At 37.1% G+C, this 15,182-nt stretch overlaps 1 protein-coding gene across 1 annotated transcript in view; it reads right to left on the reverse strand.

The window, feature by feature from the left end:
• STX17 (syntaxin 17) overlaps positions 1-15,182 on the reverse strand; it is a 46,175-nt gene that overhangs the window by 3,589 nt on the left and 27,404 nt on the right. The window contains exons 4-6 of the mRNA XM_019649464.1: positions 14,491-14,716; positions 6,478-6,593; positions 6,344-6,394 (exon numbers count right to left, since the gene is read on the reverse strand). Of these exons, the coding sequence (XP_019505009.1) occupies positions 6,344-6,394; positions 6,478-6,593; positions 14,491-14,716 (393 nt within the window). The remainder of the gene's footprint in view (positions 1-6,343; positions 6,395-6,477; positions 6,594-14,490; positions 14,717-15,182) is intronic.

A 15,182-nucleotide genomic window follows, 5' to 3' on the forward strand; every position in this document is an offset into this window, starting at 1 on the left:
ACAGCAACTTGTCTGTTCCCCTTACCTCAATTCCCCAATAAAAATCTTTAAAAAAAAAAAAGTGTTTTATTATCAGTTTCTCTTCTAACATCTCTGTCAGAAACAAATACGAGCTGTGATCTAAAAATACAATGAATGTTTAAGTGAAAAATTATTACAGTAAAAGACACATTGCCATTAATCCCCCTCAAAATACTCCCCCTTGCTTCAAACACACATATCCCATCACTCTTGCCACTTTCTGAAGCAGCTCTGGAAGTCCTCTTTTGTATCTTTAGTTGCATTGTTGTGGCTGCCTCGATGTCCTGAATCATTTAGACTTTGGAGAAAAGCCAGAAGTTGCACAGTGATGGATCCGGTGAATAAGGTGGATGAGGACACACTGTAATCTTTTTATTTGACCGAAATTGCTGTATCAGAAGCGATGTGTGACACGGACTGTTGTCATGATGGAGGATGATGTAAACACACTCACGAAAGAGGACTTCCAGAACCGCATCAGAAAGTGGCAAGAGCAATGAGATAGTGTCTGTAGAGTACGAAGGGAAAAACAGAAAAAGTCCTCTTGATCGCCAAAGAAAGCTTATCTCCCATCTTCTTTTCTATCAAAAAATATATTAAACTTTTTCCTATGATACTTTAAAATTGTAGAGCACTAAAACATTAGATCTCTCCTAGCATTCATTCATTCAATGTTTATTTTCCTTCAACAATAAAACTTCTTTAAGGCTGGCTTTGTTTTCCCATAGACGCATAAGTGCAGCACTTGTCTGGATTTCTGACACCCTATCGTTGCTTCTATCTGAGACGTGCCCAACACTTTCCGTTCTTGCTTGAAAGTGTACGCTAGTAGATAAACCATAGGTATAAAACTCTATCATCAAACTCCATATCTTGATGAGTTGAAGGGTAAAGGGAAAATAGTCAACAGTGTCTCCTTTATCTCAGCCCCTAAATAATTCCATCAAGATAGCAGGTCCTACTAGGCTTATTGCCATTTCTATACCCCAAGAGTTACCTCAAGGTCTCAGGGAAATATCTTTTAATGTTCCTTCCTAAAAGGTTGGATGTTGCAGCTTTATGACTTTTTTTTTTAATAAAGTGAAATTTAAAAGTAATCTTGTTTGAATTTTTTTTTCATACAAATCCTTTGGAATTAGAGAAAGAACCACAAGACAAAAGGAAGCGAGATGACTGATGATTGGAACTATAATGCTCCCTATCACCGCATCACCAGTCCTTAATGAGGGCTGTGTCACCCTGGGGAGTAACCCACGCCTGTAAGCACTTACTCACTGACATAAGGAAGCATGCTGAAATATGGGCATGGACATAAAGCCCCTATCTTGGGATCAACAGTCATCCCTTAGTTGTACAGATATGCCTTCTTCTTCCCGGTTTTGCTTGGTTTGAATCCCAAACGTTGCCCATATCTTCATATTCTGCTTCTTAAGGAGGACTCAATGACACAGCAATTAGAGTTAGACAGCAAACTGGTGTCAGAGTTGTCAATCACGGTCCATAGAACGACCAACTAGACTCCATTCGGAGCTGAATCTGGTCCCCACTTGTCCACTGTGTCCTTGGCTTTTTGTGCCGGGCCTAAGCACACACACGTAACCTCGCCCCAGCACAGGAAACCACGCTCCTGACGACAGTGGTGGCTCAGGAGCTTTCTTACCTCCACCTGCCAATGTCCCCTTTACGCTTCTGACTTGCTTATGTTTGCTTTCACCTGCCCGGATCTCCCACATCTGACGATCTTCAAACTCTCTCCCTGGCCTTTTATACATTGGCACCTCATGTATGTTCTCAGAATCCCTTTAACAATGAATTAAACCATTTATGAGGGTCACAGCAGTGTTTCTCAGACTAGAGTAACGCATAGACTTTTCCCTTTTTAAAAGAAAAAAATTCTCAAAAGACTAAGAATGTGTCTATGAATTTCATTTTAAGAAAAATATCGAATTAGGTCCCATATCTGCCTAAAAAAAATAACTGAATCTTAATTAGCAGTGAAGAAAGTGTGATTCATTAAGCTAATATTTGTCAAGTAGAAAGCAATTTAGACATTTGAAGTCAAACCTAATGAAGAATTGTTTTTCCCTTGAATGCTTGTTGTGGACAATTATAGGCCCAGCCTCCTCTGTATCAAGCAATAGTAATACATTCAACAAATCCATCCCTAAATCCATTTACATCAATAAAAATGCTCTCCGTTGAAGAGTCTTGCTAGTAATTGTGCAGATTTATTAATGTGCATGAAAAGCTACGCACTTAAGAAGCTAATGCCAAAACTCCAGGTATTTTCCCTTATTCCTGTCTCAATTCCAGCCAGCTTTCAAAGCCAGCTCTAGCCTTAGACCTTGACCTATCCAGGTAACACTGAGCTACCCTGTGTCTAAACTCCAAAGGCAGGTAATCTCTACTCCTTAATCACATACAGTCACATACACAGAGAAGCCCAGAAACATACAAACGCTATGATATACAGGCAGAACACAGGATTATATTGACCTAGAGTAGGCAATAAACAGAGCAGGTAAGTAGGATGTTGACATCAGGGGATTCAGCAATGGGAAAGGGGCTGTAGAAACTCTAAATACTAAAATGGCGAAAGGTAATGTTGGTGGCAAAGAGGGAGGAGTCAAAGAGGGAATCAAATAAGGGAGGGACAAAAGCAGGAATGCAGCTGGGGTCAGTACAAGGGAAGGGGATGGGAAGTCATAGACATTATCTCATTTGGTCCTCCCATCCATTTCACAAAGCTCTTTGTTATCAAATGGCATCCTGAAGGTCACACAGATGATAGCAGGAATATGATAGGAGGAATCTGATCTGATCCATTACAACCCAGTGTTTAATGCATCCAGAGTAAAATTGGATTTAAAAAGCCACAGGGAATAAGGCAAAAGGTAGAGACAAAACTGGACCTGCAGCAAGGGTGACGTGCTATGGAACAACTGGCCCTGAGTTCTTCCAGTTCCCCTTGACTAGGAACAGGGCTGGCCCCATAGGAAAGAGGGCACTTGAGCAACAAAGGCTGGAAAGAAACGCAGCAGGGTGCCTGGTAGATATTAATTTATTAACATCTATCGGACCACACTTGGATCTCTCAATGGCTTTCTAGGTTCTTTTTTTATTTGTGGTAAAACTATACATAACACAAAATCCACCATTTTAACCATTTTTAAATATACAATTCAGTGGCATAAGTACATTCAGAATGTGCAACTATCACGTCTGTCATGTAGGTTCTTTTTTATTCTGGTCTCTAGTCTTCATTGAACTTAGCACAGTGCTATGCACATAGAAAGTGCTCCATAAATAAATGGTTAATGTGCCTAAATACTGTCATGTCCATGTGACGATAATGAGAGGATGTGGTCACTGGTAATGTTCCCAAGTCATCTGGTGCCTAAATGGAGCTTCTGTGAGTCCTGGACAATACGGTCATGAGAACTCAGTCGCCCTGGGAATAGTCATCAGGGGTTCTCCTTTGAGCTTTTGCCTAATAACATTCTGTCTTATGTCCTTACAAATTATTATAAATAGGACATTTGTATAGAGCTGTGGCTCTAACCAAAGTCTTACTGCACAAATCTTCCTTAGATGAGCGGTTAGGAGCTGCTTACATAACCTAATCAGACATGTAACTGTCAAATGGCCACAAAGCCTTAAGTTTCCTTTCATGTGCCTATCCCATTGGAAGGGAAATGTATTTGTCTTGAATGAGAAGAACTTTGTACATGTTTAGTTTGGTTTCTAAATCAACTTAATTGAAGTATAATGGACATACATTATAACTCACACATTTTAATCTGTGCATATCGGTGACTTTTGACAAATGTATATAGTATAATATTTGTGTAACCACACATGTACAGATTTTACAAACTGCATCAGATCAGAGATTATGAATTACAATAATTGAATAAATCTTGATTCTAAAAACAACAAATATTTTGGGGTTGTTTTATCATTCCCTTTTATATGCATTATATTAATACTATACAGATACCTAATCCAAAAACTTGAAACATTTTGCTTCTTCTAACTTAGAGGTATCAAAAAAGGAAAATGCTTCCAACAATTTACTATATTCAATTTTAGGCATTACTGAAGAAAAATGCACAAACTAGGAAACAAGCAGAGTAAGGGACTAGTGCTGAAAAGCCAGAAGTCGTATTCTAGAAGGAACACAGTAAAGAATCAAGGGTTGCTAAGAGAAGAAAATATGGTGAGGTGGGGTGGGGAAAGGAGGATAATTTTGGTCTCAAAAGTTGAAAACTTTTATATGGAAAAGAGACAAAACTTATTTAGTATATGGTTCCAGAGGGCAAAATTATCAGAGGGAAGTTATGATAGGACAGAGTTTACTTTACAAGCATATAAGGAGGAACTTCTGAGTCAGAGCCTCCAGATGGAATGGCTGAAGTATGAAGTATCCCTGAACTATAACTGTTCAAAAAAGAGTCAAAAGACCATCCATCTGAGAGGTTGGGGCAAGAAAAGGGTTAGATTAGTTGGCCTCTTAAATCGTTTCCAATTCCAATTCTGAGATTGTTCCTAGATGCATCTAGGAACTTCTTATAATTTAAAGCCAGGTGTCAGGAAACCATAACTCAAAGATGTACAACCCCAAATTTAGGTTTGACCAAGAACAATGAATCAAACCTAGCTAGAAGCACAAGCAGAAACAGGCTTTCATGTATGTATGTACACGTATGTGTACACACACACACACACACACACACACTCATACATCCAACCGTCCCATAATTTCTGGAAAGGAAAAATACAAATAATAACAGAAAATCTATCTTTCCCACCAAATCTACTTTATGTTCCCTAATCTATTAATCTATGTTAACAGGATCACTGGCTACCTGATTATGCAGAATACAGCCTTACGTTTCTTTGACTCTTCCATCTTTCTTTATTTCTACTAAGTCTGCCCCAGAAATGCCTCTTAGCTGTCCTTAATCTTTATATAGTACTCCCCTTTGTCCTTGGGGGATACATTGCAAGACCTCCAATGGGTACCTGAAACTGCAGATGGTACCGAACCTTACATATACTGTGCTTTTTCCTATATATACACATGTACTTTATGGCTTCTCTTTGGTATATCTGAATTGGCAGCATCACTACTCTTGTACTTTGGGGCCATTATGAAGTAAAATAAAGAGTGACTTGAACACAAGCACTGCGATACCATGACAGTGGATTCTGATGAACTGAGACGGCTACTAAGTGACTAATGGGCAGCGGGTGTCTACGATGGACAAAAGGATGATTTACTCAGGTCTTGGGCTGGACAGAGCAGAATGGCACCAGATTCCATTATGCTACTCAGAACGATGTGCAATTAAAAACATGAATTGATTATTTCTGGAATTTCCCGTTTAATATTTTCAGACCGTGGTTGACCGCAGTAAATGAAACCGTGGAAAGTGAAACCACAGATAAGGGAGGACAACTGGACTTGCATTGCCATTGCTGTTGGTGAAACTTGTAGTGGGTTCCCAACGAGTCATCCCGCCTATAACCCCGCCCCCGGCCCCAAGGCCCTCATTCAGACCGCTAACAGTGATCTTTCTGAAGCACAGGCTGGGTCACATCACTCGTACCTGCTCAAAAATCTATATATTGGCTCCTTAATACTTACAAAGTAAAGCTCAGATTCTTTGGTATGGCCTTGGATGCCATCTCAGCTCGCCCTAGCGCTCCTTGCTTTGCTTGCTCATGGTACCTTAGGCTTTGGTTACACTGCAGAACTTATCACTCCTGAAAGACAACACACTGCTCTACTCCATACCTTTGTTCAGCTGTTTTCAAATGTACCACCGCTCTCCACCTGTAGCCATTTCACTCAGTTTTCAAGGCTCAAGCAAATGCTGCCTATCTTGTGAAGCTATCCTTAATGCTTCCACTTCACAACCCCTGCCTCCCTCCCTTGAAATTAAATGCTTCTTTTGGAGCTTATAATACTTCTCATCTACCTTATATGTGCATTTAATAATCTGTTTTGGGGGCCCAAGCTTATCTCTACCCACCGAATCTCTGAAGGCAGAGCGCAGGCTTCATTTATTTCTACATCCAACCTTGTCAGACCCCCAATGCCAAAGGTCTAACGCAGTACCTTTTATACAACAAGAGCTTAATAAGTGTTTATTGAATTGCTCTGGAATTTAAGAACAGTTAGACTTCTATCCAGGGCCTAATACCCGTCTTAAAAATTGTAACTTCTATTGAAATTCTAATCCAAAGCCTAGTGACCAATAAAGCCTCTTATCCTATTAATCTAACATCTCTGATCCAAAAATAGTTAAATACTTACATTCACTAGGAGAGAGAATTCTGTGACCAGTTGACTAAGTCCGATTAAGTCCTTAAAAAGAGAGAGAGAAAGAGGAAGTTACTTACTTTTATCCCTCACAGCTACCAAAGAGGGAAAAAAAAAATTTAACATACCGCTTCTAAAATTTCCCATGATTCTGCGGCATTTTGATCTCGAGGAATTTCAGGCAACGCATATATCTGAGTCATACTCTGAGGATCAGCTTCAGTTTCAGTGGCGTGAAAGGCTCCTGGACAAACATAGCCCCACGTTTATCGTTTATTTGCTTTGTTAGAAACGCAATAGCATATGAATCAACTCCATGAAACAATTGCCATGTAAAATGCTTACTAACTGAATTCAGGCTTAAACTAAATTGATTATTCTATAAAACCAGATATAGCTATGGGCACATTGTTCCCAGCTTAACAAATATTTTTTAAATTACTCCACAAAGCTACCTCAAAAAAAACAAACAAACAAACAAAAAACAACAAAAAATCCCCACAAGTCTACAAATACTTTCTACCCAATCTGAATAACTAGGGCTAGATGTGGAAGACGCTCCAAAGGAAAACTGTTCAATTTGGCCAAAGTTCCATGAAGAGATAGATTCCCAATAAAAACAAGTTTAAAACTTTTCATTGCTAAATCATTAACTGTTTCTTTTGCCATTTTAGTAATAAATATCAGATTCTTAAAGTGTTAAAAGTAGAGAGGTGATGTGTTTTTAGCACTGAAAATCAGTCATTTTTGGTAACAATAAATTTGTTATCAAACTGACACATCTTACCATATGTATCTTTTTGTGCATATCGTCACCCTGCATCTCAGGCTCAGTTTTCTGGCCCATGCCTCCATTGGTTCTACAGCTTTTCTGAGTTTTAAAGTCATCAACCCACTAAAGCTTTCCTCATTAAACACTGCTATGAGGATGAATGAATTTGTGCTTCAAACTTCACCTTCAGGTCTTTTTTATTTCCTTGTATTGGTTTTACCGATTATTCATTCATTAAGCTGATATTTACACAGTGCCTACTACATGCCAATTAGTGTGCTAAGATGCTGGGGACACAATGGTAAATCACAGAAACAGGTCCAAGAAGTCAACATAGTATAGTGGTTAGAAGTTTGGGCCTCGTCTGAAAGATCTGGGTAAGAATCCTGGTTTGGCTATTTACTAGCTCTTTCATTTGGGAAGGCATTTCATCTTTCTGACTTATTTTCCTCATTTGTAAAATAAGATGATAGTTACTTTGCACTGTGCTTGGCTTATATATCAAGTACAATAATAAACAGTTACCACTACCGCATTGCTACTGCTGCTATTATTAATGGAGCTTACCATTAACGTGTGATACAGACATGTTAACAGGCAAGTTGGGTATAGTCTGATACGAACTATGATGGCTAAGTATGGGATGCTCTGTGAGCACAGAAGAGAGGTAGTTAACCTAGATTTGTGGAGGGCAGAGTGGGAGAGTGGTTCGAGGGGGTTCTGAAGCTATAGCTTAAGGATGAACGAAATTATATTGGTGAATTTGAGGCAAGGGTGGGGGAGGAGTAGACAGTATTAACATCACGGGGAATAAAATGTGCATGGGTTTGGGAACTGAAAGGAGTGTAGTACAGCTGAAGCATAGACTGTGACAAGAGAAAAGAGAAGGTTGAGGTTGGAAATCTAAGGTGACATAACTCACGGTACCGTAAACTAGGTTAAAGAGTTTTGTCTTCCTCGTAAGATCCATTTGGAACTACGAAAAGGCATAGGAGACTACTGGGAAGCTGGAGGGTGCCATATCAGATTTCAGATTTAGAATGGGAACCGTAGCTATAGTGTGAAGAATAGATTAAGGGTGGAATTGAAAAGCAAAAAAGTTAGAGTGAAAAACCAGTTGGGAGGCTTTTCAATGTGTCTGGTGCGAAATGATGATGGCCTGCTCTAGGCCAGCGGCGGTGGACATGGGATGAAAAGATCTTCTGTCCCCCTTACTTCAAGCTCAGAACACCTACCTCTTTAATATTTTCTGATCACCCATTATGTATTATGTTGGGTACCTGGGATGAAAAATTAATACAAAGTAGCTGCTCTCAAGGAATTTATACTCTAGAAGAGTTAGGCATACAAAGAGACAATCCTAAAACAGTAAGAGAGTTAATTAATATCTAAATAAATATAAATACATATAATATTTTGTGGGAATTCCAAGCTGGGGGTGGCATCTGACCCAGCGTGGTGTGCTGTGCAGTTTATAGGACAGCTTCCTAAAAAATGGTGATCTTACTAAACAAAGAAGATAGGAATATAAATTCCAGGTAGAGAGACTTACTTGAAGAAAAGGCCCTCAAAGAAGAAACAATATAGCTTAACACAAAATCAGCAGTTTGGTCTTGCCAAATCATAGAGTAAAAGAGACAAAGTTACAAGTATAACACATCATAGATGGTTAGGAGGGAACCTGCAGGCCAGGTAAAGACCTTAACTGGTAGACAGTGAGGGCTACTGAGGGGTTATAAACAGTGACACCCGATCTACTTCCAAAAGCCTTTCTACCTCGAAGTTCATCTTCTCTCTCAATTTCTTTTTTCATCCTAGTTTATAACTGAACGATAATTTATAAAATTGCATTACTATTTTACTTTAAAAATTTATGAATGCTTTACCTCTCTCGAGGAAAATACCTGTTTAAATTGTTTAGGAAGGGCGTAGTCAGCTGACTAAAAAGTAATTTGTAGGCTTATCAGAATTGACTGTGTTCTTTTAATTTTTAATCTTATCTGAATACACTTCCTTATCATAATGGAAGAGCAAAAACATCAAAGTTTGACGTTTTACAACATGTCCTAAAAGCTCTCTATGAGGTTTACAAATGCTTCAGTTATTTACCCAGTGTCCTGAGTTCTCACATAGACACTTTCATTTTCGCTTCCATCAAGATGAATGAATTACTTGAAGGCCTTTCTTCCATGTAATATTCCTATTATAAGAACTCCAACTTCTTTAATAGGGTGATGAATAATAACTTCATTATTAACAGACCAAATGTAAAGTATAACTTCATAAACACAACACCCACTCTAAAGATTTTTTAAGCCACAACCTTTGTGCTATTAGAGAGGATTCAAAGAAAGTATGCCAGGGTATATAATAAAATGAAGAGAGATTATCATATATAAATTCTTGATCTAGAAAAATGAAAGGATGGGAAATGCCTGACATTTTAAGCAAACATTAAAGACTTCCCTCAGTAAAAAATAAGAAACATTTAAGTTATTTACAATCTCACTTGAAACCAAACTGTGTCTGCATCTTAATTCAAATGGAATCCTAGAACAAAGAAATCTGTTCTCGTCCATGGAAAATCCTGCTGTAAACTTACAACTCTGAACATTACTAATCAATTTGAGGCACGACTAACAATTAAGAAAAGAAGGCTTTTAATTTCTACAACTTCCATAATTCATTTATTCCAGTTTATATTAAAAATCAGTACCTCAGTGGTCATCCACTGACTTTCACAAATCGCTACAGACATGAGGAGGCAAAACATTGAGACAGATTATAGCTGCAGGAAAGAAAGCTAAAGAACTCTTATCCTGTCCACATAAGTCAAAATTACTATTGTTTTATATGACATAATAATCTAAGATAGTTCCATCCAAGTGCAAACAACTTCAAGTGTAAAGTGTATATATTAGTATATATCACTCACCACTGTTTTTCAAACTCCAATTTTAAAGCCTTATTATTAACTATAAAGTCAAATAAACATTAAGATAATTTTAGTTTAAATGAGAAATAAGCTAAACAACGTAGACATAAGACTTTTCCCTTCTCTCTGTATGTCTAAACATTCATTCATTCACTCATCTATTCATATTCATTCTCGCCCTCTCTCCACACCCACTGCCTTCTTTCTCCACACTTCATGAAAGGTAATGATTCTGCTAAGAATTATAACACAATATACAAGAAATTTCCACTAAACTTGACTACGTTAGAAAAAAGTGTCATTATGAGTCTAAATTCGTTCAAAAGCGTTTCCTGAATTTTTTCCATAGTCTGATAGCTTAAAAATAATGAAATGAATTTATTGATTATCGACATAAGCTTATCAAAATAAAATGACTTCTAAGTCATGGCTTCACTTAGCTGCAAAGGAGGAATTTTAAGAAAATTAAAACCAATAGAAAACACATCTTCTGAATAACATACAAAAACCACCTACGTGTTTTACAAAAATGGTTCAGTACCTGTATATACCTGTGATAAAATCTAATATTTCCTCAAATTCAATATGCTGGTCTGAAGTTCCCAGCAGTTTTAAGATTGGATTCTTTTCTTTTGTGAATATTTGTTTAAAATGTAATAAGATTCTGTTCCTATTGTGCTGGTGAAGTTGTGTGCTGGGTGGGGAGTAAGGAAGACAACGATGGACAGGAGCAGTGATTCACTTGGTATGGCTTGATACACCTTCCTAAATACAAATCAGATGTGTAGGCTCATCACTTCTCTGGGTGGGAGGCAATATGCTAAAAATGAAACTAGACACACAAGTGAGACAGAGGGAGTTTTTCAGATCAAGCAAGATTGGCAGAGAAGATGAGCTTTAGGAACTCTCAGAATCTGGACAAAAGAAACAGCAAAACCATCACGGCTTTCCCCTAAACTTAATAAGCTTCTTTCATTCTCCAGAGAACATAACAGGTCCTATTCTATTTGTTATTTCTATCTGTAAATGAAAAACTATTTTTGTGTTTCGATCTCACTCATGGAAATGTGGCAACATTGCTCCTGAATCTCGCCTGATGTTTCCAACCAATTTATTCAGAATCAGATTGAATTTTTAAAGGAAAAAGTACTTTAAGGCACTTAACTTCTATGCAAATCGAACACATTTTTCTGTATAGACTGTCACTACTATAATGAGTATCTAAAGCAAAAATAAGGAGAAGCCAGAGAACACTGGATAAAAACATGTAGAATGACTGAAAACAGACTATCGCTGAAAGGTGACTGATCACACACGGGGCAAATCCAATTCATACCCCACTAGTCAAGTCTTACGTAAATCAGTTGCTTTCTTTTCATATACTCTTCCTCCTTTCCTCTCAATCATTTGTTAATGATATTTCTGGATTTAAGGCAACCTAGTAGAAATTCTCATATCTGGTGAAATACTCAGGCATTTGGTGAGACGGTTAATATAAACTGCTTAATGTTGGCAAGGGATTCAAAATCAAAGCACAATCTGACCAGCAGACCATTAAGAATTTGAAATTCTAATGTTATTTTATGTATTACTTAGGTATCTGATTTTATAAATGGAATCACTGTCTTAATCAAATCAGCATTATTTGCAGAGATCTTTTTTGTTGTTTCTCCCAGTGACAAGAAATTAGGTCTTAGGCCAATTTGGCGTTCCATGAATTGAGAAGTTTGAGACTCAATACAGTTGAGAAATAAATTTCACCTGTTACATCTTCTCCTTCATCCTCTGGCTCTGCCCCAATCTTTTTCATTTCCTCTGTACACATGCTTCTTCAAATTTTACCAACATCTTTTTTACACCAGTCAGTTTTCCATGGAGAAAGTAAATTGCCAGCAAACTGGTAAACTGCCTTCTAATAATTACCTGATGCCTCTGATGATATATAAACCCAAATTTGTTGAACCCAAGGAATCCTACTGGTAGAAACACAAATATGCAATAATAAAATGCAAATTAAAGCAAGTATTAGAATAGTATCATATTGTGAGAAAACTCACACAGAACTCAAAATTTTTGTTTGCTGCTGATGGGCAATTCAAAGCTAAACAGTATCATAAAAGAGATTGATGCCAGTGACTCTATCCAGAAAATCCAGTGTATCTTCACTGTTATTACTGCTATCACAACTGCCAAAATGTCTGGGTAAATAAACCGGCCCCTTAATCACAAGAAACTATAAAGCCCAGTTTTTCTATACATGTACATAAAGTATCAGTTCGTACATACTAAACGACAAGAATAGCATTCAATCCCATCAATATGGTGGTGATAATTACATATGAACAGAATAATGTAAACAGTAACTATGAACTATCAAAAAGCATTCTTCCCAAATACTCTTCAGGTAAGGGTTGAGGTCTAACATTTCTTTCTCCCTCAAACAACACTGGTTATCCACAGAGTATAGTAGTCATATCTAAAATTATAAAACTGCCTCTAAAAACATATTTACTTATTCATATTTATGAAACATTTTTTAATGGTCCATTATGTGCCAAGCTCAATGTACTATGTACAATGTACTTACTGTGTGCTAGGTACTAAGGATACAATAAAAGCAAGACTCCCACAAGCTCAGGGTGATAGCCTAAACATTTCTTCTATCTTTTTTCTATTTCCCTGTAAATTTCTGGATCATTAACATTGAAAATATAACATTAAAAACAATCTGGTTTTGAAGACTAGTAGTACAGGAGCCCCCTAGGTAAATAAAAAGAGGAAAACAGAACACGTGTAGCATCTCTCAGATTCTATGCTAATCTGTAATTTATTTATACTCTACCCTTTCCATAAAGACTTAGAGCAGCTTAGACCATACATAAAATGTAAAAACAATGTCTTCTCACACCTTTAGAATGGCTATATCAACAAAAAAAATAATAACAAATGTTGGAGAGGCTGTGGAGAAAAAGGAACCCTCATACACTGTTGATGGGAATAGAAATTGGCACAGCCGCTACAGAAAACAGTATGAAGGTTCCTCAAAAAATTAAGAATAAAATTACCACATGACCCGGCAATCCCTCTTCTGGGTACCTACCCAAAATATCTGAAAACATTTATCCATAAAGATATATGTACCTCGATGTTTGCTGCAGCATTATTCACGGTGGACAAGATATGGAAACAACCAAAGTGTCCTTTGATAGATGACTGGATAAAGAAGATGTGGTATATATACACAATGGAATACTACTCTGCCATAAGAAAAGATGAAACAGTGCCATTTGCGACAACATGGATGGATCTTGAGATTATTATGCTAAGCGAAATAAGTCAGACAGAAAAAGCCAAGAACCACATGGCCTCACTCATATGTGGGATATAAAATTGAAAGCAACAAAGGAACAAGACAAACAAAGAAACAAAGAAACAAAAACTCATAGACACAGACAATAGTTTAGTGGTTTCCAGAGGGTAACGGGGTGGCATGGTAGAAAAGGGAAAAGGGGTCAAATATATGGTGATGTATAATAGAAATGTACACTTGAAACCTATATAATTTTACTAACCAATGTCACCACAATAAATTTAATAAGTTAAAAAAAAGTAACAAGATGGCACAAATTAAAAATAAAAAAGAAACTCTAAAACAAAAAAGGAAAAACAAAGGCAGCAATTATAAAATAAAGCCAGGATAGTTTAAAAATTTGGCTTTTGGTAGTTAAAAAACTTGAATTTAAGCTTTCTACTAAACAACCCAAATAGAGAACCCTTATCAGTGTTGCCATTCAATACCCATAAGATAAAAAATAACCCAAAAAACAAGATGGATTACTTTGAAGTACTACTATGCATTAAACTAAGAATTTTTTTTCAGGGTTCCTTATAAAGAAATTACTATAATGTGATCAACAATTATAAATTTCATCCTTGGTAGAGATATAATGAGAAGTTTCACTGGGCTGTTTCTTAAAGTATCACTTCATAAAAGTTGATGGCATGACCTCCAATGTATGATGTCAGCTAAATTCAGAAAATTGAGCTGGGAGATAGATCTAGCATCCCCTGTGAAAATCAGAATGTCTAAGAAAGAAACATGACTGACTAGGCCACCTTTGCACCGAGAGATAAGGGGAGAGAACCCTGCAGGCAAGGAAGACATTCTCCTTAGGAAATACTTTAAATTTTCAATATGTAGACAAATAGATACTTGAAATCCTGAAGTTCCACTTTATCCAGCATAGCCTCAAATGTTTCATCCTGCGAAACTTCTAGGCTATGCATTTCCAGGCACACTCACAGTCCAAGAATTCAGCATCCTGGAATAGGAGGGGAGCCCTGGAGACTTATGTATTATCTGCAATGTCTATACAAAGAGGTGAACTTGAATTAACTGCATTACTATGATCAAGAGTAAGAACAGTACATTACCACCAACAGTCATAGATCTGGTCAAAGAAGGCTGTAATAAAGTTTCTTCATCATTAAATTGTTTCTTAAGTTCTTCTACAGATTCCAGATGGAGTTGGAGAAATTCAGCTGTTGCTGCTGATGCTTCTTCTTTAACAGGGTTTATCATTCTCTTCAGAAGTCCGAGGTCGTCCTTTCGGACTTTCAGACAAAGCTTCTCCATTTCTCGGATATTGGAGCGGAGTTGCTATAAAAAGAAAAAAAAATTATTAAAGCCACCATACATTTTAGTATAAAATACCTTTATTTTCGGAAGTAATTTGTGACACTGGCTGTGAATGGAAATGATTATAAGCATTCTGTACAACAGAAGGTATGCATAATCCTTTTCTATTTTTCATGTCTCTGGCTAAATCCAGCTTCTTTAGAACTCACATCCTCACACTTTGAAGACACTTAGCATTTTTCATCCATTAAATGATTATTACAAAGGTAACACATGCTCTTCATATCACACACTGTAGAAACATATTGAGGAAAATGTAATGATTTCCACACTTCACCAGTCCTCATTGCTCAAGCAAATATTGACATATATAGGCTTTCTTTTTTTTACAAAAAAGATCACATTATGCACAATAATATATAATTTGTAATTTTACGCCCCAACTTGACAATACCAACATGGATATCCCTCCTGGTCAATGGTTGTA

Source organism: Hipposideros armiger, unplaced genomic scaffold (genome assembly GCF_001890085.2).
Source record: "Hipposideros armiger isolate ML-2016 unplaced genomic scaffold, ASM189008v1 scaffold_133, whole genome shotgun sequence".
Lineage (NCBI taxonomy): Eukaryota > Metazoa > Chordata > Mammalia > Chiroptera > Hipposideridae > Hipposideros > Hipposideros armiger.